Raw genomic sequence first — 23,868 nt, 5'->3', positions numbered from 1 at the left:
AGGCCAAAGGCAGACAGGTGATTCATATGATCAAAGATGGGCAGTATATTGCAGTATAGTATATTCGTAAACACATTATGCAGAGGAAATGGTTTATTTCCATGATAAACATTAGACTGGACATCATTTTAACAAAATGTAAAAAAAAGTGCATTACACATGAACATTGGCAATGTACAGTACAGTACACAAAATGTAACAAAAAACAATGAATGTAACAATATCTTACTCCCAGGTAGGTTTTTCATGTTCTACTTTTTTCCACTCGTCTCAACCTCACATGCTTTGGGGCAGACTTGTGCTCTATAAATACAACCTATAAATGCCTGCATCCCCTTTTAACTTACAATATGTCTTAATATCCCTCCTCATATAGTCCTCGATGTCTGGCTCTTAAGTAGGATTGTCAATTTGATGCCTGCTTCCTGGGAATAATGTAATAAAAAAATTAAATTGTTGCCATTTTTTAACTGAGCCTGAAGACATTTGCTAAATCAGAGATGGCCAGAAGTCATTTTTTTTGCAGTGGTACAAACACGAGAACTTAATTAAGAGTACTTCTCAATACACAGTAGCATTATCAGTGCTTTTAATATTGGCCACATCTGCAAGCTAATGCACTCAATAGCAAATTGTAGAGAAAAATATATACAGACTGGTATTTTTCAAAGACTTAAATTAATCCTTTCTACTGTTTTAATGTAAATGATAGTTCTCATTCCAGCAAGTAAGGTTCTTCAGCCAGCTATTGAACCAATACAGTGTACCACAAGTTTCAACAATATCAAACAAATACAATATTATTATAGGCTATTAATAAATGGAAGTCCATCAAGTATGTGTGTATTGGGGTGGAGGAGGCTGCTGTGCATGAGTCCGTGTGTGTTTGCATACATTATATTATGTGCTGAGTTATACATTGCAAAGAGCATGGTTATTATTGGGAGTGAGGGGAAGTAATGTACAAAAAACCAGACCATCAACACACTCACGGAAACTTTGCAACGCCCGGGATGCTTTAAGATAGAGCTAAGGCCAAGGTTAAGGCACTTAAATACAAAAACAAATTCAAAACATGAAGCAAACAACCGAACGCAGTGCTGTGGTCTGGGAACGCAAACAGAAGGATTGAGTGCTCGTAACATCACACACTGATCAGGCCCACCTGTGAAGATCGTTACTGCACTGAGAACATCAGATTCATATTCATTTTAACTAAAGCAACAATTTCAGTAATACGCTTATTTGCTTTCTTGCTGAGAGATGACAAGATTGATACTGCTCCTCAGGTTTGTCAGTAAATATGAAGCTACAGCCTGCAGCTGCTTAGCTTAGCTTAACAACAGCTAGCCTGACTGAAGGTCAACAAATGTCTGGCTGATAGCACCACTAATGCTCACAGTTACACATGTAAAAACAGCTAATTGTTGTATTTGGATCCTTTTTCACCAAATGCAAATCAAACCGATGAGATGAGATACATTGTTAAGTTCTATAAAGAGTTTAAGAGGTGGATTTTTTGTATCTATTTATTTTGATTTTTACCTTCAGAGAGTGCCAGACCTGCTGTTGCCCAGTTTCCAGTTGGCTAAAATAAGCTAACCAGTTCCTGGGATCTTCTCACTCTCAGCAACAAAGCAAATGCATATTTCTGAAAAGTTGAAACTGTTCCTTACATCTGTTGTTCACAGCGTGCTTGCCACTTTGTAACATTTCTTATATCTACAACGTCATGGATAACTGTAACTTTGAATTGGTTCTATTCCAAATGTTTGCGGCATCGGACGCTGTCAATAACTTTGTGTCAGTGCCTTGGGTTACATCATGCTCAGATGGCCACATGAGGGGAAGAGCAGGTTAAAGGCAAAACCAAATTATTTAAATCTAACTAGTGGAGCAAACCTGCAACTCTCTGGGGTCCAGTTAAGGGAGGCGAAGGAACAGAGGATGCATTGTTGTTGTTTGTCGAAGTTTCCACTGATCTAACTAAAGAAAAGCAAAATCTACAAAACATATACAATAGCCCCGTGGTTAAAGAGGATTCAATCATCTGCATTCATCCTTTGCACAGTTTTCATTTCTTCTGAAGCACTCAGATCTTATAACACAGTAATAACACTTGCATGTGCTTTCCCTGCATACAGTACAAACAGGCATCATTCAGTACCATTCCAGCACACCCAGCGTGCCAAAAACAGTAAGAACACAACATCAACCAAACGGAGGAACTTGCAGAGTAACACCCTGTGGCACAGCAACTTTGGATCGGTGGCACAATTTGAACAAAACAAGCCTCGAGCTGTCTGAACATGTATAAAATGAAAAGCCTAAATAACAAATGAGGAAAAGACTGTTTGTTGGGGTAGAAGAGTTGAGATGTGGGAAAAACCTGTGTTTCCTGACAGGCTGCTTATTCTATATCTAAAATAAAGGAAATCTAGTATTTGAAACCAAAATGGCAACTTCTAATTTTCACACTTTAAATAGAAATATTTCATTCAGTAATTTAAAGTCGGCATAATAACTGGAGTTTTATTTTATTTCACAAAAAAGGTAAATTATACATTTTTTAATGCAGCATCTGCTGTTGACTGCAACTGTTTGATGATTATTAGATTAAATAAACTACGCTCAGAGGGACATAACTACTTCTTTGAAGCACACTGCAGTTTTTTTTAACCACTGACATCTTAATTTCTGCATCAGTGTTTTCAAATTAATTAATTAAACGTAGCTATAGAGCTGAAATATATCAGTGTGAATGGATACTAGATTTGTGCTCAAGTGCTGAAACTATACATGATTAGTGTGCCTTTGCAGATGTTTGTGTGTCGGGAAAGGTAGCATGAGAGCCTCTTCGATAAATGACTGCCCAGATGCAGACTGGGTAAGAAAGTGAGAACAGTGTGTACCGTATATCAAAGGAAACTGTGCTGAGCTTCTTTGCCGTCTATAATCATGGAGGTGATTAACTGGCAACATTATATGGCTTTGGTTTACATCAGGAGTCGAAGATGAATTTACAATTAAGCTTAGGAATGTTTCTTAACATCTGAATGAATGAATGTGATGTCCTACAGCTGAAAGTCTTTATTCAGTTGCCATTTTTTTCTGGCACAAGAGAGAATGGTTCAATCAACGTACCATCCATCTGATGTTTTTTTCAGGGTTTCGCAAATTAAAGACAACTTTTCTCTCTCAGCATGTTGAAGATATGTTGTTGCGTAATACTTCAAAGTCATGCCTGGGCTAAAGTGAGCGATTGCATGATTACATTAATGGAGGAGGTCAGGGTGAACCAGCCACTGAGCAGAGAAAACAAAACAGTCTTTGACCAAAACAGTCCAGAGATGCTTGTGGTCCGAGGTACGGCGCTTTACAAAGAGGCATAAAAAGGCTCACGTGTGCTCACATCCTTTTTAAAAATGATTATGCTTTGACATGAAATGCCCTCTCGTGAAGCAGCAGCTGCAGCAGGGAAAATATAAGTGAAGGTAAGTGAGGATCAGTCACCATGAGGAGATACTGGATGCGATCAAACGGGCTCAACTGCTAACATTAACTGAGCTCCTTCATGAATACTGTTAACGAGTTTGGATTGAAAAACACACAGTACACTGACAGGAGCAGGTTATTTCAGGTATTTTTCTTTCCATCCATCAAAGTGCTCGCTGTAGCTTTCTCTGACGTTAGAAACTACCAGTCCCCTGTTTTAGGAATATACCAAGCCTGTCTGCTGAGGGTGAAATGGCAGCATAACGTTCATCTCCACTGGTCTGTGGGGAAGAGCGATGATCCTGTATGTGGTGTGGGGCCAGCGGGCTCAGAGGAGACCACGTGAGTCAGTTCTGAGGGACAAGTGGAGGACACGGGAAAGTCTTCAGTCCATACCTGGCCAAAAGCATTCAAGCCTTTTATCGTATGGTCAAAGCCTCAACTGGATCTCATTGCCAGCAGGCGATGACAGGACGCTCTGTTAATGCAGAGAGGGCTGACGCAGCTTGTTACAGTGCAGCTATGAGGCCAGGACATGACGGGTACGGGTCACAGCAGAGCTTCGCTTCTGGCACGACACCACAGCGGCAGTCATCTCATGAACCACAGCCACAGTAGTGTACCTGGTGGAGGCAGTGGAAAGCCTCCTCCTCCATCTCATCCATGCTAGGGCCACTGCATTAAGGCAGGGGCCCCACTGGGAGCTGGCCCTCCATGCCCAAGCTTGGCAGCTTCTCAAGCTGCTCTGCCCTCTGTCGCATCAGCTCCAGACCAAATTCTACCCCCAGTCCTGGCATCTGCAGCTGGAGCTCCACCGCACCACCAGGCTGTAATGTTAAACCTTCAGCAGTTGTCGCACTGAGGGCCCCTGCCCCCTCCCTTGATATTTGTTCTCCAACGTCGTCCCCCTGTGGTTCGTCCATTTCCTCCGTCTCCACTGAGCTGCGGTCAGGAAGCGTTTCCTCACAGCTCATGGGTGAGACCAGTTTCTGGCCGGTGGTTAGGGGGGCAGGTGCGACACCAGGGGCACAGGTGGTGCAGCGGTAGAGAGGACTACAGGCCAAGTTAGGTGGGACAACCACAGGGGCTTGCAGAGATGGCAGAATTGGGGTGGAAGCAAAATGGGTCCCGGGTGGATCTATGCATATGGTGGGGACAGTGCAGTGGCGGGAGGGGTTAAGGCGGTGAGAACGGCCTCCTGCTGGACGGTCACAGCGCCGCCCTTGTGGTAGACGCAGGCAGTCTTTACAGGACTGATAGGAGGGCTTCACTTTTAAAGGGTTTCCTGTGCTAGCACTGTCCTAAATGGAGTAACATTGGAACAGAACATAGTATATGGTCAGTGGCATGCAGAACATTTAAAATGCAGAGTGACCAGTTACCAATTACAAATGAAGAAGAAGATTCAAAAAGACTGTTAAACACAAAACACGATCCCAGTTAAAAGCTAGATTTTCTCAACTCACGTCAAAAGCTGCAGGGCAGCTGCGCTTGGCAGCAAGGCGGTTGCTGTTGTTGGTGTTCAGGTTGGCGAGGCCTAACCGGCTTTCCTCCGTCCTCTCGCCCTCCTCGCCTGCCTTCTTCCCATCTGAATTTCCAGGTGTTTGAGCCAGCGCCGCCATCTCAGCCTCCTCCTTCTTGGCCTCCTCCTCATCCTCTTCCTCCAAAGTGCTGAACTCGAGCCTCAGTCTCATGTCCTCAAGGGGGTCGAGGCGCCCACACGTCTGAGCTGCCGTGCCCTCACCAGGCAGGGCTAAATGTGCCATAGGGAAACCCTCATCCTCCAAAAGGGCGTCCCTCTCCACGTCTTCAATCTCGATGAAAACTCTTTCCATGCCCAGCAGAGGTGGACCCCGCACTGGGGTGGAGGGCTCGCTGTCCAGTGCAGAGTCTGACAAACGTCTGAAGTAATAATTATAATTAAGAGAGTCCAGGGGCTCCATCTCCAGACCCATTCCCCTGCAGGGAGACGCCCCGCAGCCTCCCCAGGCCTCTTCCCCTCTGAGCACCGGTGTCTCCTCCCCACCAGTACTGTGGCCAGAGGCTTGCAAATCGTCCGATCCCTCCTCATCTGTTTCAGGCCTCCATAGCTTGTTGTGGCGCTGTTTACTGCAAAGGCAACGTATATGTTTGTTTACCAGCGATAGATCCATCGAAACCTCAACAAAGTACCATTACATTTTCAATGCCAGTAGCATAAGAATAATGGCTACTAGCTTCATGAAAAGCAGCTGTGTGTAATAAGTATCAGCCCTTAAGATGAAACCTGTAAGCTGCAGGACGCTGAGCCAAGTGCAAACCTGAGTCAACCTGCAGACCTGCTTACCTTGCGTCCAGGATTCCCTCGTACTCCGCCAGCTGTCTCATGAAAGCAGTGTTTGGCTGAGCTATACTCCGTTTCTGCTTGACGAAGTTGTAGGCTTTCTCCAGAGACCAGCCGTACTCCTTCATTGCATAGGCAATAACCGTAGAGGCAGACCGGCTCACCCCCATCTTACAGTGCACCAGGCACTTGGAATTGTTCTTCCTATTGGACAGGAAACAGAAAATTCACACCCTTTTCTATGAACCCAGTTGGTGATAGTTTTAGGATTCTCCTCAGACTCCACCTGTCTCAACTCTAGCTTCTCCATTTTTATTTTCACAAACATCCTCTTTTACTTCAGGTTAACATGCTTAGACAGTTGCATAGCAACCAGACTCACTGCACCATTTCAGTTCTCTCTCTGTGGCACAACTCACAGCTGTGTCTCGCATTTGTACGGGAGAAAAATGTGTCCAGTGTGATCGCGGCCTCCGTACTCAGGGAGAATGCTTGATGTGAGCCAGTCAAACTGTGATGATTGAAAAATAAGGAGTAAAAACTTCATGTATTAATACTACAGTGTTGTGAGAGCACAGTTCTGCTGACTGTTGTTTCTTGGATAAAAGCCTTAGAGGTGTCCTACAGCTAAAAAAACGCCAGTCTTTCACTTTTACAAACTGCATATTCACTAATTCCTATCTTGCTTTATTCATTGTAACAGTGCTTATAATATAATTCAATAATATGAAGAAGAGATTCTTCACAGCTCTCCATCATAAGGACTTGTTCCTCTTGACTGACGTAGGTGGCGATTGGTCCATTTTGTGCAGAAGAGGAGTCAAATGACGAGCCAAATGCCCTTTTTATGGGAGCATGCACAGAGCGTGAGAAAACCTGGGTTAACAAGGAAAGTTGATGACCACCGTCGTGATTCCCGTTATCTCTGACTGGGGCTTTAGGTTTTATCGAACCAGCTCACGCACAGAAAGCCTGGTTATGCTGTGCTTGCTTTGTAGTACACCCCTCTGGTGTTAGTTTATAATCTGTATAATTCTCCCTTAAATCCTGCATGACAGCCAACACTACCTAAAAAGCACCAGCTCACCGGTTTATTTTCACATGCGGGCTCTTACTTGGCTTTGACAATGAAGTTGTAGGTGTCGTTCCAGTGGGCCAGCAGGTCGGTGGCCTCCTCATCGTACACGCGAACATTGTGATAAGAGAACATCCCTGGGAAGAAGTTGTCGATCTCTCTGGTAACATTTAGGATGTAACCCACTCTGCAACAAAGACAGTAGCATGTAAGTCTTTCTTCCACTGCTTATTTGTTTAACTGTTCCTCAACATGTGGAGATAAATCTGTTTCACATAAATCAGACTAAATGCTGCTCTGATTAAATGAGCCTGTGTTTTTAAAAGGTTAACTTGACATAACATATTCTTCACCAGCCAAAACCTGAGATGTATGACTGTAACACTGGTTTATTACATTTATATACATAAATATAACCTATTTATACACATGGATTGCTTTTATTAATCTTGTATAAAAATAAAACATTTAGGATTTAATCAGGAAAACATGGTATTGTATATCAGCTCACCCGCAATCACGTAGTTCTTCCAGGTTGGAAGCGTTCCACTCAGAGCCCTACAGAGGCAAAGAGACAGCAACTCAGGATAACTGCTAAGAATGACTGAAAACTATATTTACTGAGGTGAGAATAAACCACTGTGGTGACAGTATTTGGATACGAGCGCGGAGGAAAAGAGAAGAAACTATATGCAGTGAAAACATGTAAAGATAGTATAAAGTAAAGAGGGTTTAAAAGAAAAAACTCTCACCAAGTACACGTGGTCAAAGATAAGTGTGGCCTTGTCCATCTGACCCAGGATCAGGAGCATCTCATTGTCTATAAACTCTTTGTACTCTTTGAGGTTACAGCTCATGTGCTGCTCCAGCTCGTTTCGGATCTGAGAACAGAACACGAGACAATTTAAAAAAAAAAGAGAGAAAAAAGCAGTAATACACACTGGATCTTTATTGCAGAATGAAGCTCTACACAAACCTCTGATTTTACTTTCTAAGTTTCACAGTGTATTTCAAATTATAATTCTTCTGTTTTTTTAACTTCTTCTTTAATTCTTTATCAAAGCAAATGACTTTGAATCATTTCCATGACACACTTGCTACCTGAAAACTTTACATTTACATCATTAATTTAACCAGAATTAATAAAAAGTGAGGTCTGTCATGCAGTTTAGAAAAAACTTAAAAGAGTTAAGCAAAGAAAAGAAAGAAAAAGAACAGTGTAGAGTTAATGACTGTGACATGAATAAAAGATGAAAAGCAGATTTTTTAACTTTCGTTGAGGTGCTGATTTGCCACATACCTCCTTCGAGGTGATGTTCTCCAGGTCTTGAAACGTCATGATGTTGCGTAGCTTGGCTTTAATGAGACACTCCGTTCGCTCTCGTTCTGTTGGCCTGCACAAATCGATTCAATACATCAGTGCTGCTGTAACACTGAAACATGTTCCCACAGCTGAAAACAACGGACAGTAACAAAAGGAGAACAGCTGGTGTCCAAAACATTGAACTCTACTCCAGGACTGAGGACGCACACACAGCAGGCATGTTGGAACTCAGCAGCAGCTGGTCTGTTTGGACACGTGAGGCCGACATGTATGGATACTGTGAATGCCTCGTTTTCCTCCACATAAGATCACACTTCACCTCATAACTGCTATATTACAGGAAGCGGCGTGGAGCATCTCACCGGTCCACAAACATGGTGGGCGAGTCGGGCCGGGTGGTCTCCAGGTCGGTCATAGTATTCCACTCATTGACGCAGCTTTGCTCTGAGGTGATGCAGCTCTCATAGAAGGCCATCCATGTGAGAGCGATGCCCCCTGGGAAATAGTTGAACCGGCGTGACACCTCGCATGCTTTGTGGAGGACCTGCAGGGCAGACCTGCAGAGGCACAGAGCAAAGAGATGGATGTATAGTGAAAGGAGCAGGGCCAGTGAGAATACCTGCTCTCAGGAAAAAAACAAGGTAGGCTTGGTTATTGGTAATTCTGATAAGCGACCAGTAGGTGGCATGTGGCGAGAGCAAGTGAAGAGGGGCCCAAATCGTCATGCTGGACCAGGAGACTCGTCACAGTGATTATAACATGTTCTGTAGAGTTTGTTATGTTACCAAACTAAGAAAATTCACATTTTCAACAATTTAGACACATTTTAATTTGGTAGATTTGAGCGCTTCTACAAATTTCTACTTCTACTTGATCAGTTTAAATTGCTGGATGTCTATGGGATTGCTCTACACCAGTGATGGATAGCTTTACATATTTCAGGAACAAAGAAAACACAATAATTTATAACCCTCTTGTTTACATAGTAACAGAAACACAGTCCCAAACAACAAAATGACAGGAAGGATATGATTGGAATGACATTAAATAATTGATGGCATTTTGTTTACATGTATGCTTATGAGAACAAGGGGAACACTGGGCTAATGAGTGGAAAGTCTCACATTTATTACCTTTCTGTGGAGTTTCCACTTGATCTCATATGGCGCTAACTATTTCACTATTCAGCATGCTGTACCTTCACACTCAGCACACATATTAAAAAGTATCCATACGGGTATATGGGCAATACAGAAGGTAAATTAACTTGAACAACATGCCTTCAGGTCTGGTACACAAACTCAAACTGCCTTATGTCAGAGGTGGAGACAATATTTATCCAGCTTGGACAATGTCTTTCCCTCCGTGTCCACACACACGAATACACGCCACAGTAAGCCCAGGTAAACATGAAGGATTCACTCACCACATGGCCTGCACAGATACAGGCTTGAAGACATGTGACCGCCCTGCTGTGTTCACACTGAAGCCTCTGGTGAGGAAGAGGAGGAGAAGGAAGATCAGTTTGAGTCTGGATGGACAAGAAGAGTGATGGGGAGGAGGGGGGGTGTAAACACAGACTGGACACGGCTCGTTCATGAGACTATTCAGGACACCGACCAGTGGAACATTCCTCCAGCATACAGAGACAATGTTAACAGGTCAGCAAGAACGGTTCTCACACACACATAAAAATGCATGTAATTCACTCCTCTGCCACCGGTGGGCAGTAAAAGCTTAACCTAAAAGGCATACGACAGCCAAAGCATGCAGCTGCAGGACGGCCGAAAAAGAACAAAAAGTCCTCATTAGAGACTTCTGCTCTGCCTTACAGGTGTGTGCTTTAAGAGAAAGGATTCAGAAGCAGTTTTGTGCCTTGTATATTCAAACAGCTGATTTGAGTATTAATTATTCCATCTTTTATGAAAAGACAGACTGAAACTTACCCATCTCCGTCTAAATGTATGTTGGTGTCACTCCACAGTGGTAGCACCATCCCAATAGAGCAGTCTTTACTGTCGATCACAAAGATTTAAGAGTAGCATTTTAGCAAAGCTCATAATCAGATTAAAATGCCCTAAATGTAAGGCTGCAGGGAGATAAATTACCTGTCCTTGTCTGTGAAGTCCATTCCCAGGACGATATTTTCCTCTGTATCTTGATGGCCGTTGGTGTAGATAACAACCATGTAGCGCACTCGGTCTGACCAGCCGCTCTCCAGCCGTACAGCCTGTGGAACAAAAGGAAAGTATGCAAGAAAGCAAAGCAAAATATCCAGCGTTAGTGGCGTTGTCATGAAATTGTTGTGCAAAAAGGTATTTGACTGCATGGGAAACAACACTTCTGCTGTCAATCCTGTAACTTTCTATATACTGAATGAAATGATCTCACAGTGTTGCAGCACCCACACATACAAAGGAAAGGTGAGTGACGGAGCGGGTGTATTCGTATTATACTGACCAGCTTAATGCGATCTTCAGAGCGGAGGATCTTAAACATGACCTGCAGGTGTTGAGGTAAATCACCTGCAAAAGAAACACGCAATGAGACTGTCAAGCCTTGAGGGCATCAGCACGGTTTGATGTAACAATACAGATTATAGTGTTCAAATGATGCACACTTCAGTCAGAGACAGGCTTCAACAGACAGACTCTTTCTGGAATTTCTAAAAAAAACTAAAGGTCAACTACAAACTGGTCATTCAGCTTCTTCTATTGTTCATTCATCGCTGGTTTTCCTTCCCAGTGGAAAGAAAATATGTTTGCAGATTTCTCTCAATGGGAAGCTGTGCTGAGCTAAAGCGTGAGCGATTAATACCTGAGATACGTGCAAACTGATTTCTGCCTGCATTCGTCCTCGAACGACTTCCGATTCAACATGGGCATCAGATTAGAAACTTGTGAACCGTGTCTAAAAAAGAACCTCATTGATGGGTGTAAAAACACAGAGGGAACATTTTTATTTTTAGATTTTGCACGATTATGCCACATTTTAACGTCACTTTGATGTGAAGCAGCAGCAGGATGATGACTGTGTAATAAACCTAAAGCTGTTGGAGCTGGTGGTGGTCAGATGCTTCATTCTAGTAAAAGTACTAAGACCTCACTGGAAAAAATACTCTGCTACAAGTAAAAGTATGTAAGTATATGAGGAAAATGTACTCAATGCAGAAAAATGGCCCCTGTCAGTTATACATTATTATCATTCGATTATGATTATTATTGAGGTATTGATATAAAAGCTTTGAGCAAACTGCCTGAGACTCGCTCTGGTTGAAGTGATTTGCGTTCAGCTGTGGGTCGATTCAGGTCAGACCCAGCTCGGTGACGGACAAACCCACAGAGAGAGGGGACACCTCAGCAAATATAGTTTTTCCTCTTGTCTGAAGCTCGCTTGTGCAAACAGAACACAAAGCTTCTTGTGTCTGTTTGTTCCTACCTGCATGTTTGTGGTGGGTGGGGGTCTTTGGTCCTTGTGTGCTGCCGCCCTGCTGGAGGAAGAGGGCGGCTCCTTTGACCATGAAGAAGCTCTCGCTGAGGCTGGAAAAAGAAGAGGTGGAAAATAAATTCAAGGCTAATAAAGAAGAACTGCCTTTTTTTACAGAGTAGTGTCGTACTCTTACTGCTCTCTGCTACACACTTTCACACCAGGTTTACCGGTTCAGCCAGTCTTCCTTATGCTTCATTCCAGCTCTGTAATAAACCTGAACCAAGGCTTAAAATGGTGAGTGTCCATTTTTAAATCAGAGCTAATTATAATGTTTGTCTCATACAAAACAAGCTCAAACAAGGCTGGGCGCTTCAGTTCAAGTCAAAATGCGACACAGACTCCACTGCTTCAAAATAAATCTACACAAACACCATCTGGGCGTTTCTTCCATATGGTGACAGATGTCATTGCCTCCCAAAAAATTTATTCTCACAAACAGGAAGTCCCAACCATTAAAACGTTTTTGACAGAATCTGGCAACCCCATATTAAGTACCTTGAAGCCTGAAAAAGAAGCCACTATACATGTTACACCTGTGTAATATTCCATCATACACACATCAGCGTGAGTGTAGGACACACTTTTGTCAGAAAAATGTGAAAAGTGCTTGTCACAATTTCCCAGAGCCGAAGACGACATCCTCAAACCGCCTGTTTTCTTCCACAGTCACTCCCAAACCTAAAGATAGCAGCAAGTACTCAGAACTGAGGACCTAAAGAAAAGATGTTGGGATTTCTGGAAAAAAAAAAAATCAATTGTGAAATCAATGTGGCCACACTGGAGCTGAACTCAGACTTTAAGTCATGAAGAGTGTTCGAGCATTGTGATGAACAGTTGAGACGAGGACATGAAGTCAGGATACTGTACGTACAGTGAGCAGCCAGGTGTAGGCGCCACTGATTAAGCCCTCATTGGTTCATTGAGCAGGACAGGAGGCTCATCAGAGGCTGAAAGTCAGCAGAGTCCTGATGCAGTGACTTTTACAGCTCCGTGTTTTCACAGCATGATTTACGGACTCTGCTTGATTGGGTTGGCTGACCTGTGGTGAATCGAGCGTTACGCCATGATGATCCACGTGCGCTGTAACGCTTCTCTCTCCGGGACTTCTGGGTCATGACTTTGTTACGAAGGCTGCAGCGAGCAGGAGGAGAGCTTTAGCGTCTTTTCTCACACAGAACAGAGTGAGGCTTTGTTTAACCGCACTGCCATTCCCCTGCTCAGCCAACACACAGACACACACACACACACACACACACACACACACACACACACACACACACACACACACACACACACACACACACACACACACACACAATGCCTGGCATGACTGAGTGGGACCATCACAAAGCCTTTTGTTTCAGCTCTGCTGCTTCGTGGTATAGCTGTTCCTTTTCAAACTCACGTAGAAGACACACAATTTAGAGACAATGCTTCATGTGAAATAAGAGCCTCCTTAAACTAATTTACACTGCGCTTGAGAAAGGTTTGTTGATTTCAAAGTCACAACTTCAAAGTCTTGACAAAGCAAAGCAACATTTTTTTTTCTTCTGGGGGACAAAAAGAAACATAAATCATGACTATTGAAGCTTAAAGGTGTAATATGGAAGAACTGGCCACCTGTTATCACCAGAATAACCACTAACTGCTGCTCACTATACTCTCAGCTGTAGCTATCTATGGCTGGAGCTTCTAGCGGCTTTTAGCTAGTTAGCTCTGTTAGCCCTGCAGCTAATGGCTCCATTAGCTGACTGAGTCTCCACAACTGATAGCTAGGAGCACCAGAGGATTGTTGGTATTTATGACTGAATCGGAATCAACCACCGACACTGATGGAGGCCAGTTTGAAAACAAAGACTACAGTGTGGATGTGATTTACAGCGGCTCCAACCAGGACTCTGAATCAGAGGAAGACAAAAACATGGCAGGAGAGCCGTGAACTCGGACAGCAGCGAGGGGATGGTCAGGTGTGAGTTTAACTTATTTATTTATTAAACTAAAGATGCTAAGAGGGCTTGTGAAATGTGGTGAACGACCCGCTCCCATACATCTCCAAGCTATAACTACGAGGGACCTTACTATTGAACTATCGTGTCCTGAGGTACAAAGTGGTATTACAAGACGGGCCAGGGCTAGCTGGTTAGCACGCTAACTTCAATCGACATCTCTGCAGCACAGCACGACTCATGCACGTCTTTGACAAACATCACACTGCTGCCGCCTTCAAATGGAGTTGAGAAGAATCCATATGAACGTCTCCCTCTTGTGTGTTCATGACCTCTGAAGTGGAAATTTTCTGAAAGCTCTGAGTTTGCTAGCTGTGGCGTGTTCGCTGATGCTTTCAAAAATGGCGGAGGCCATGCCAGCCTCATCTTATTCCTCTGTCATTATTCCTACATTGCCTGCATTACATTACCGGCTCGCTAGCTTGCTACATCGTTAGCCTCGGTGCGTTCTAGGCGCCAACACATTGCTGTTGCCGAGCAGCAGTCTTCTCAGGACTTAACCACTTGAACGGCAAACACAACGCGTTCACGACTTCCCATGTCGTTACCAGAAAGTTGATTTGAAGGCAGCATTTCTTAAAATAAATTCTTACATATTGCATTTGAAAAGCTTTAAAACGTGGCTGACGGCCCTGAAAATGTAAGGTTTCGTGCTCTAATAACTTTCCAACATTGAGTCTGACGTTGATGTTTGGCTGGTCCGCTGTGGGAACTTACATGCGACAGATCTCCCTCTGAGTCAGAGCAGCTTTCTCCACAAAGTGAGGCAGGACGCTGAACATGGTTTTATGTGAAGACTTCACGACCAGATGCATCCTGCGAGTAGATGGTGGACTATTTACAGTTTCCTCAGAAAAAAGACCTTTCCAGTTTAGTGTCCTGATGTGAACATCCTTCCTTCCATCTTCTACACCTGTGTATTCCCATCAGTGGGTCGTGTCATGGGACCGCAGCCTCGTCGTGGTCCCGGTCTGGCAAGTTTGTCCTCGTCTCCTTCCCACAGCTTTCGTTCCATCTCAGCCCAGAGGTCTCCCCGCCTGTGCCGCCCTGTCCTCTCAGTTTCTACTCCCTATCTCCTCTTCGCAGCGGCTATCAGCTCTCTCTCTGCAACACTCTGCAACAATACCATCATTCATACAAGCGCTGGGAGGCGGTGGAAATGTTACTTGGCGTCTGTCTCAAGTCTGACATGCAGAATTCTAAATTAAGACTCCACGCTGACGAATTACTGAGCAACAGAAACATGTTACTCATTTAGATTCGCCAGCATGACATGACTGTTTCAACTGTGAATGACCCACACACACAGCAAGCACAAAGAGAGTTTGTGCCAAAGCTTTGCTGACACAAATCATGACTTCTTGTGACGTCGGACTGATTAAAGAAAAGCTTTGTGTATGCTCTCTCAGTTATGTAACTGAGTAGAGGAAACATTTGAAAGGATTTTTCTCCTTGACAACAGCGAGAAACTACAGGCCATTAGAGACAATAAATTGCCTCACTGATACTACATGAGACAGACCGCAGAGTCTTTCGGACTGAGGACAAGACAAGCAGCTCATCACCTGCCAAAAGAGTTTTTAATACTCTAGGCCGCATGCTTCTAACTCACTGCACACTGTCCCTGCCAAACTCGTGTGTTGTTTAAACCCTTGTTCCAATTACAGAACCATTACATCCATTACAGAATCAATTCTGCAACAAGCATTTGGCAGAAACCCGGCCGAGCAGCAGGCTTTAATCCGAAAATCTAACCTAGAAGCTCAATGAAAACTTAAACTTATTTTTCATAAAACTTTCAAAGCCAGGTTGAAAAATGAACATGGTAAAAAAGGAGAAGGTCTCTCCAAACATTGGGGGGTTCAGCTACAACTGTCACAGCCTGAACTGTTCAGCTAGAGAAACAACTGTGCTAAGTTGATTCTTACTTGGACCAAAAGCGAAGAGTTGTTTCCTTGTTGTGATGCCACCATGTAAAGTACAACCAGAGACTGAAAACTGCAGCCTAAGACATCGCTGTCTACTTGTATTTCCCCTCGCTGCTACTACAGAGCAGGCTCATCCAGGGTCAGAAGGCCCACCGACCACAAAAACAGGACAAAAACACATTCCACAGTCCAGAATACAAAACATCAAGAGATCCTCACATACAAGACTTTAATTAAAAAAACTGAAAGATCTTACCTCTGATTAGTTTTCCGGTCATCATCGCTTCCAAAATCCTGAAAGACAGAAACAAAGCAGAGAATAACATAAAGGCTGCACCAGCAGGACGGTGCGTAAAGGCATCGGTGGGGCCTTCAGTGTCACGTGAATGTCGAGGAAAGGCAGAGAGGGTTGTACATTTTTCTTCCTGTTCTTAAAAATACACATCTTAATGAATCTAATATGTGTAGCTGCAGGCCAACTTGTTCTTGTTTAGGATTAGTGAACAGAGACTGTGAACACTTAGCTGCTTGTGTGGGTCATCTGGAGGCGACGTTCATTGTGAGCATGCTACATTACGAGTCGGGCCATAAGACTTGCGTCTGTGTTTGTTAGTCTGATACATTCAGGGACTGCCTGGACCTTATCTTTAGTTAAATCTTTAAGATCCGGGATGGGACAGTTCTGCCAAAGGATGCTGAGGACCATGCAGCTGGACTAAAGCGTGCCAGCGCCAACTGCTGGTCCTCCCTTGTCAGTGCTGTGATCTCATCTGCTCTGAACGTTGAATCATGAGGACAAAGTTCAGCGAAAACACATCCAAACATCACACCCATCCACTTCTCAGTGCTGGATGGAAGGCTGATACAGTACTAAAAACCCAACTTATCATCAGAGGAAGAATGTGACTGCTTGTTTTTTTTCAGTCAGCCTACTTCAGAGCACCTAATCCACTTTCCTAAAACTAGAAACTGGAGCACTAACCCTGATGTTATGATTTCACTGGGATGTGTAATCTCGCACTGTTCCATATTTGAGTGATTGACTTTGTTTGCTGCTCAGATGTCGCTTTGCAAATTGGGATTTGATGTCAGCTTCACAGCCCCTGAACCTGACTGCAGTTTTCTTAAGCTAGAAGGTAAAAAACAACTCTTTCCCCCCCCCCATTATGATGTAATACTGAACACTGACTGATGTGATTTTTGCGTGAAGTGCTGCATACAAATGTGGTTTAAATTCTGGAAAGCACCATGCACTTGATTGCTCAGCAGCAGCAGCATCACTCCTTATGTGTTTTTCTCAGATTTCTGCAAGTTCGTGAACACCTGACTGAACCGTCCTGGGGCTCACACCGTGCACACATCTGAACATTGATGTCATTCTCCTTTAAAGTCCCCTCCCTCCACATTGAGGCTGCATTACTGCAAAATAAAAGCCCCAATAACAAGGCGGGAGAGCAGCCTGAGAGCAACGCAGCAGCAAAATGAGTACTTTGTTCTGACAGCTAAACCCAGCAGCCCCCCCTTTCCCACCCGCAGGATTTTGTTTACAAATCCGCTGCCACAGCAGCCACAAACAACTCTCTGCTGCCAACAATGCAACGATATATCAAGTTTAAAACACACACGGCGATGACGGAAGTCAGGTTGGCCCTTCCTGCGGGGATATTTAACAACACGTATTGATACATTCATTCGTTTCCTCATCCCCGCGCGCACAAAGACCGAGCCCGGCTTTTCCACCTACCTCCCCCGCACTGCTGTTGGTCGTGCTGGCCGAGGATGCTGCGCTAGGGGTGGGAGAGCGCTGCAGAGTCACCAGGGCCATGGTCGGTGGGCTGCAGCCTTGGAGGGCAGCAGGGGAGAGGAGAAGGGAGGGGGGTGTGGGAAGATGCGCCGCTTAGATTGTCTCTGTCACCGGGGAGAAAATGCCTAGTCAGACTCTCATCCAGCAGCACCTGACTCCACAGCCCCGCCGGTGCTCTCTTTCGGTCCTGCTCCGTGCGTCCTCTGCGGTTACCGGAGTCCTCATGAGCGGGAAGTCATGAAAAATTTCCTCCGCTTGTAGCGCTCCAGCAGCAGCAGCAGACCCCGATGTTTCATCACCGGTGCGCAGACAGACAAACAAAACACGGCGCAGGTTGCAAGCTGGGCAGAAATGACATGCAGCTCTGCCGGATGCCTGTGATTGGCTGGCCTAGTTCGCGTGCGCGCTGTCATTGGGCCAATGTTGTCAAGGTGACTGGCCAGACTAGGAACTCCCAAATACGAATGTTGATGGAATAGTATTCTGCTCGTGTTATGAAACGCAGCGAGGTTGACTTAATGTAGAGTATGACACCAACGACTGTTCGTTTCCTCATCGATTCATCTGCTCATTGTAGGCGCCATTGTTTGCTCTACACAGCCCTTCACAATCTCCTCGAGTCCTTGGTGATGTCACCAAATGTCTCGTTTTGTCCAAAAATGCTATATTAGCTATCATGCTAACACAAGGGAGGCAGCTAATTAATTCATTTGAGAAGAATGTCTGGATTTTATCATAGTCCATCTACAGATTCATCGATGATAATTACAATACTGAGATTCACTGGAAGAATAAAATAGAGCCTAAAGCAGATTGGATAACTTTAATTAACAAATGACGCGTGGCTTCAAATAAATACTCATTCAAAATGTTTCAAATAAGTGTCTCAGTCTCTTGAGGTAAAGGTGTAAAATGTGGAGCTCGAAGCAGAGGCTGCACAACCGGTCATCATTTCCTAAAATCTCCCTCTGTTGCTTCTCACGGCCGAAATGGAGGAGAGGGTAAACAATCCAGTCCAAGCACAAGTGTGCTTCCGCTCTCATTAGACATGGGAAGTAGGCCTGCCCTCAATTATCACTCCCAGCCAGTAATGAGATTGTCTGCTGTTGTTCTTCACCCATCATCGCTCAGAGGATTCTGTCCACAGTTAAACAGGCAGCCTGGGAGTTGACAAAATAGCCTCTTTTTTTCTCTTTTCTATTTTTTTTATGCCTCCTGGTCCCTTGGTTCTACAAGGGTGCTGTTGTGGTGGTCGTCTGCTCCCCGGCCTCCTGGTCAAGACTGGACTCCTGCAGACCCCTGCCCAAAGTCTCGATGGGCAGGATCAAGGATGCAATGCCGGCCACCAGACAGCAGCCACAGTACATGGACAGGGTCAAATTCACTGATGTCCTGAGCATCACCTAGAACCAAAGCACAAAAAGTGAGGAGCCAGACAGAGAAACTTTCAGCCTTATCTGAAGGGGTCTGATATGAGACTGGTACAAACAGAGACAGTCACATCTGCATACCTGTGCCACAAAGGGGGTAATCAGGGAGCCCACCCTGGATATCGCACTGCAAGTCCCCACTGCTAAGGCTCTGTTTTCTGTAGGGAACACCTAATGAGATAGGAGAGATTCATTTGGTCCAGTTCAAGTGATCCAAAAACAAATATGTTTTATGTTATAGTGGTAAAAAGGTATGTAGACAGACCTCTGGTGTGTAAAGAAAAGCAACTTGGAATCCTCCAGAGATGAAGGCTCTGGCGATGAAGATGAAGATTGTAAGGGCTAACCTGTATGACACAGAAAGACACACAGAGAAAATTTCAGACCAGCCCTGATTACTTGGTATCCTGCCGTTGTTCCATATGACAAAATAACATCTAGAGACAAACTTACCTCCCAATACAAGCAAATAAGGGCAGAATGCACAAACAAAACATGAAGAAACACAGCGCCATGCTCTTCTTCCTGCCAATACGGTCAATTACCAGAAGGATAACTAAAAGACCTGAAACAGAAAGCAAATATTCAATGTTGCAGTGAAGGTTTTAGAGACACAACAGGAATAAATTAAAATTCTACAGCCTCAGTTACTCCCTTAAACAACACACTCCTGCATGTCACTCCCTTTAGGCTAAATAGTGCAGGCCTGGGTAGAGTCGATCTCATCTACGCATGTAATGTAAACAGACCTTGAAAATGTAGAGATAGCTTTATATGTTCACCTCAGTAAGGATTTTAGACTAATTCTATAGACACAGGAATTAAAAAGTTCATTAATTTGTATGTGGGTTTAACACTGTTCTTGGCAACAGCATCAGGAAGGTCTTCTCCTTACAGCTTCTATTCAACACTGCAGCTCTGAGAAAATGCTAATGGGGAGCATTTTACCTGGGAATTCAGCCAAGGTCGTCCATAAAAGGTCTTTGTAGTCAGCTGATGTCAAATATCTGCATTCTTGACTACAGCTCGGTTCAATCTTGGCCCCTTGCGTCACTATGAGAAAGGTGGACAGTTTAGTTTTGGTATTTGTTTAACTTCAAGGTGTAATATAACAAATGTTGAAAGCTGATCCGTGTAGAGTAACTGTTACTTACCCCCACATGAATGTCCAGATTGGAACAGCTCAGTTGTCAACAGGACTATCCCGTAGTAGGAGAAGGCATTTGCAAACCTTTGGATGAAATACAATACAATGTTCTACAAGCTAAGCTCTGTACAAGCAGTTGAAAATAAAGCATTGAATACTGGAGTAAGCCACTTGTGGACAGGCCAACAGACAGGTTTCCTGGGCAGGCCTGCATACCTGATACCTGATTAAGGAAAGCTGATATAAAGGACAAAATAGAGCATGTGTTACATAAACTAACCATATCAACCACAGAAGAAGAGTAGTCTTCCGATACCGATGAGCAAAGAGATCTTTGATCTTTCCACGGTCATTCTGTGAAATTAAAACAACACAAACAGAAGCTGTGTTTGCTCATATTAACAGTTAAGCATTGCATGGGACCAACATCAACTCTTCCTGACCCATATATCTGTAACCTCACCTGTTTAGAGGCAGCCATCTTCCCTTTAGGCACGGCTTTGCCATTCTCTTTGGCAATGCGTATTAAGGTAGCCATGGCCTTCTCGGTTTTTCCCGTCAGCATGTCAAAGCGAGGACTTTCAGGCAGCCACTGCGTAACACAGAAAGTTCAGTTGAGAGTTTGAACCCAGCTGATTTTTGTCTTGAGGATCTCCATTAATCACCAACACACTTACAAAGCATAGGCAAACAAATACTGCCGTTGGTATAGTGGACAGGGCGAGCAGCCACCTCCAGCCAAGAGTGGGCATTATCCACAATGCCAGCAGGACCTCGAACACAGCACCAATTGCCCAGAATGCCTGATGCACACAAAACACATCAATCAGGAGGGAATCCATGAGTAGTATAATTAATCCGATCAAAGACTGAACACTAGAATATAGCAAAAGTCCTGCATTAATAACAAAAGCACCACAGTACCGAAATAAGCATGATGCAGATGCCTCTTGTCTTTGCTGGGAGGAATTCTGAGTACAGAGTCACCCTAAAAAGAGATTAAATGTTTGTCACAGATGATTTCATGGCTGTTAAAATGTGTTCAGTGCAGGCTTCATCTCGTCAAGAGCAGAGGAGGCAGTGAACTTACGACTGAGGAGCTCCTCCAATGCCAAAACCTACAAGGCCCCGCAGGACCAAGAGCCAGCCGTACACCGGAGCGAAGGAACTCAACAGGCCGTAGTAGAAAATCCAGGACATACAGATTATCAGGCCCTGTTTACCAAAGAGAGACATAGAGAAAATACATGTGTTGGACATCAAATAATGTGCAAAATCACTAAATTATATATGAAAAAAACACAGATATCAGACTCACTACTCTTCTGCCGTACTTATCAGACACATTCCCCCATAGAGATGAACTGAGCCCCATCCCAATAAACACCACCTGAGGCCAAAAAATAAATGAAAATGTTCACACATTTCAAAATCAACAAACTGCAGAATAAAACCTTTCGGAGAAGACCTTACCGAAGTTATGAGAGCCACCTTGTAGGTGGGCAGCCTCCACTCACAGTGCAGCTGGGGGCCCAGAATACTGAGGATCATCATCTCCATGGAGTCTCCAATCTGCTCTCAGGGAAGGCAGAGAGAGGCTTGAGAGACGTACAGTGTCTGGAAAACAGAGTGAGGTCATTTCTGCTTGTTTTAGGATGCTTACCCATGACAGTCCAGTGAGGAGACAGATCTTCCACTGGAACTTTCCAAAGCCGAAGCCTTCCAGTGCATCGTCTATTGTAAAAGTTTCTGTGAAATAGACAAGACACTCACTGCACGTTCAGTATCCCCTGTAAAGAAATGTATGCAGACTCACGCAAGTCGCTGACTGAAACCTGACAGGGTGGCATTCTGCTGCATAATGAGTACTTTTACTTTTGACACTTAAGCACATTTTGCTACCAATACCTTTGTACTTCAATATAAGTAGAAGAATAAATGCAGGACATAGTGGCATTGCTGCTTTTACTTTAGCAAGTAATCTAAAGGCCGAAAGCAAGCTAGAAAACGTAGTTCAAATTACTTTGTAAACATGCTAACAAAAAAACACCATACAACTGAGTTTAGTGCAAAAAGTGCTCACAAGTCTACATAAACCAAAAAAAATAAATTACCTCACTATTCATGGGAAAGTGCAAGGAATGTCAGCACTGAATTACAGCAGAGAAGCAATAAATTAAACTTAAAAATCGTTCCTTTTAATGCCCAAAAACTTGCAAAGAAGGTAATTTTACATGAATCACTATGCACATATAAATGTAGCTGAACTACCAGGAAGCTATTAAAAAAAACTAAACACTCCTCAACACTGTAAACTACAACTAATAGTGTTCTACGAACCTTCACTTTTATCAAGTCCAGATCTGAATGCAGCCTGTCTTCCCCCTGCGTTGGGTCTTGCTGAAGCTACAGTGCAGATCTCATTATCTGTGCATTGGTCCTCATCGTTCCGACCCACAAAATCTCCCCCACCACTGAACGTCAACACACCAAAGGAGAAATTCAGGCATTATTAAGCACAAAAGGTTGAATCTCAAGTACTGTATATATATAAAAATGTACAAGTATGAATAGTGAATATACTTAGTCTCGTGTTAACACTCAGGTATGTAAACACAGCAGGGCAGGTTCTTCCCACAGTGTGCTCCTTTGCAGCATCACAGACAAATGAGGAAATAGAAAAAGTAAAAGAATAAAGTAATTTTGTTGTTTTACCTCAGTTCAGGATTTCTCCACCGCTTGTAAGCGATCACTCCTGGTCTGCTCCAGTTGTCCATTTCAGTTTTGGTGTTATGAGAGCAGTGGCTTTCACCACACAACACACACAAGTGTTTTTAGTCAAACCTGCTGGTGCACTTCAGGTTTCAGCGTGACGCCCAATCAGACAACAATACCTTGTGAGAGGAAAGGGGAGGGGTTACACCTGGAAACCAAACGGGGCTATTTCACTGAGAATGGACATGGTTTTATGAGCTAGTTTGTGACTTCAGCTAAATGGATCTACCATATTTAAACTTTGAATTTTCTTATTGTCAGTATTTAAATTCTAAAACAAAAATCAAACCAATGGAGATAAAAGAAACTGTATTCATCTTTCTGCACCCACTTAATCAAGGCTCTTGGCTTATATTCTTATCTCGTGGGATTTACAATAAGCACAACAATGAGCTAAGCTACAGCTTAATTAATTGACTGCGTAAGTTAACGCAAACACACAGAGGGTTTGTGTTTCAGAGCTCTTACGTTGCTCATATGACCATCTGAGTGAAGAATAATGCTGATACAAGGTGTAAAGTGAGGCAGGATTTGATAGGATTCACAAGGGGGAGGGTGACATGATGTGAAGATTACAGCTCCAGCGCTGCGGATCAGCAGCTGATTAGCTGTTATAGCCTGGAGCTGACAGCAGGTTGTGCTCTCATCCTTCTGGTATTGTTTCTGACAGGAGGTCAAATAGCCAGGGGACCCTCTCTTGTAAAGCATACACACAGCAACAGTCAGAGTGGTAATCGCACTTTCCAAGGTCTATTTTATCTTTTCTCAGAAGCCTCATGAGAGGAAGGAATTCATTGAGTACATGGTACTCTGTCCAGGTCGCAGTATTACTTAGTGTAGTTTGTCTATGACTCACTTTATGAAACTCTGACTTCAGTATGCAGTTCAGGCCTGCTGCTGTACTGATTTTACATTTGTTCCTGAGCCCAATCATGTGTTCACAAGGTGGTGAATGACTGAGCCTTTGGAGGACGTCCCTTTCATACACAATCATGATACTATCACCTGTTACCAATTACTCATTTCCAGCAGTGTGACGTTCTGGTGACTCAGTTGTCTTTAGCACACGCAA

General features: G+C 43.8%; 2 protein-coding genes across 3 annotated transcripts; both read right to left on the bottom strand.

The window, feature by feature from the left end:
- Window positions 1–1,538: 1,538 nt before the first annotated feature.
- Window positions 1,539–17,768, bottom strand: ssh1b (slingshot protein phosphatase 1b). Of its 2 annotated transcripts, XM_070988330.1 has the most exons (15): window positions 17,385–17,768; window positions 15,897–15,934; window positions 11,656–11,756; window positions 10,678–10,742; window positions 10,326–10,447; window positions 10,164–10,232; window positions 9,644–9,709; window positions 8,580–8,774; window positions 8,194–8,287; window positions 7,646–7,774; window positions 7,405–7,451; window positions 6,934–7,080; window positions 5,822–6,022; window positions 4,962–5,604; window positions 1,539–4,796 (listed from the first exon to the last, which is right to left on the bottom strand). In XM_070988330.1, the coding sequence occupies exons 1-15, from the start codon at window positions 17,463–17,465 to the stop codon at window positions 4,176–4,178; spliced, it is 2,619 nt and encodes an 872-aa protein (XP_070844431.1). In that variant the 5' UTR covers window positions 17,466–17,768; the 3' UTR covers window positions 1,539–4,175. The 2 variants fall into 2 exon arrangements, with proteins under 2 accessions (XP_070844431.1, XP_070844432.1); XM_070988331.1 differs by lacking the exons at window positions 15,897–15,934; window positions 17,385–17,768 and adding an exon at window positions 14,430–14,624.
- Window positions 17,769–18,376: 608 nt separating this feature from the next.
- Window positions 18,377–22,798, bottom strand: LOC139348833 (synaptic vesicle 2-related protein-like). The gene is made up of 16 exons (XM_070989194.1): window positions 22,737–22,798; window positions 22,362–22,495; window positions 21,685–21,770; window positions 21,495–21,593; window positions 21,340–21,411; window positions 21,112–21,236; window positions 20,946–21,009; window positions 20,699–20,824; window positions 20,485–20,613; window positions 20,302–20,375; window positions 20,029–20,105; window positions 19,823–19,927; window positions 19,328–19,439; window positions 19,140–19,221; window positions 18,956–19,045; window positions 18,377–18,847 (listed from the first exon to the last, which is right to left on the bottom strand). Exons 1-16 carry the CDS (start codon window positions 22,796–22,798, stop codon window positions 18,674–18,676), a joined length of 1,611 nt encoding a protein of 536 aa, XP_070845295.1. The 3' UTR covers window positions 18,377–18,673.
- Between the last annotated feature and the right edge of the window lie 1,070 nt (window positions 22,799–23,868).

Source organism: Chaetodon trifascialis, chromosome 20, assembly GCF_039877785.1.
Source record: "Chaetodon trifascialis isolate fChaTrf1 chromosome 20, fChaTrf1.hap1, whole genome shotgun sequence".
NCBI classification, from domain to species: domain Eukaryota; kingdom Metazoa; phylum Chordata; class Actinopteri; order Chaetodontiformes; family Chaetodontidae; genus Chaetodon; species Chaetodon trifascialis.
This window is presented reverse-complemented; position numbering and strand designations above follow the sequence as displayed.

Excerpts from the sequence above, each read along its gene's own strand:
- ssh1b (XM_070988330.1), bottom strand. The coding sequence starts at position 17,465 with ATGGCCCTGGTGACTCTGCAGCGCTCTCCCACCCCTAGCGCAGCATCC. Across the intron at positions 8,775-9,643 it reads GTATCTGTGCAGGCCATGTG|GTCTGCCCTGCAGGTCCTCC; the intron begins GTGAGTGAATCC and ends GTGCCTCTGCAG. Across the intron at positions 7,775-8,193 it reads AGAACATCACCTCGAAGGAG|ATCCGAAACGAGCTGGAGCA; the intron begins GTATGTGGCAAA and ends TTCTGTTCTCAG.
- LOC139348833 (XM_070989194.1), bottom strand. The coding sequence starts at position 22,798 with ATGGACAACTGGAGCAGACCAGGAGTGATCGCTTACAAGCGGTGGAGA. Across the intron at positions 21,010-21,111 it reads ATTGGAGGAGCTCCTCAGTC|GGTGACTCTGTACTCAGAAT; the intron begins GTAAGTTCACTG and ends ATCTCTTTTTAG. Across the intron at positions 19,440-19,822 it reads GACCTTGGCTGAATTCCCAG|GTCTTTTAGTTATCCTTCTG; the intron begins GTAAAATGCTCC and ends TTTCTGTTTCAG.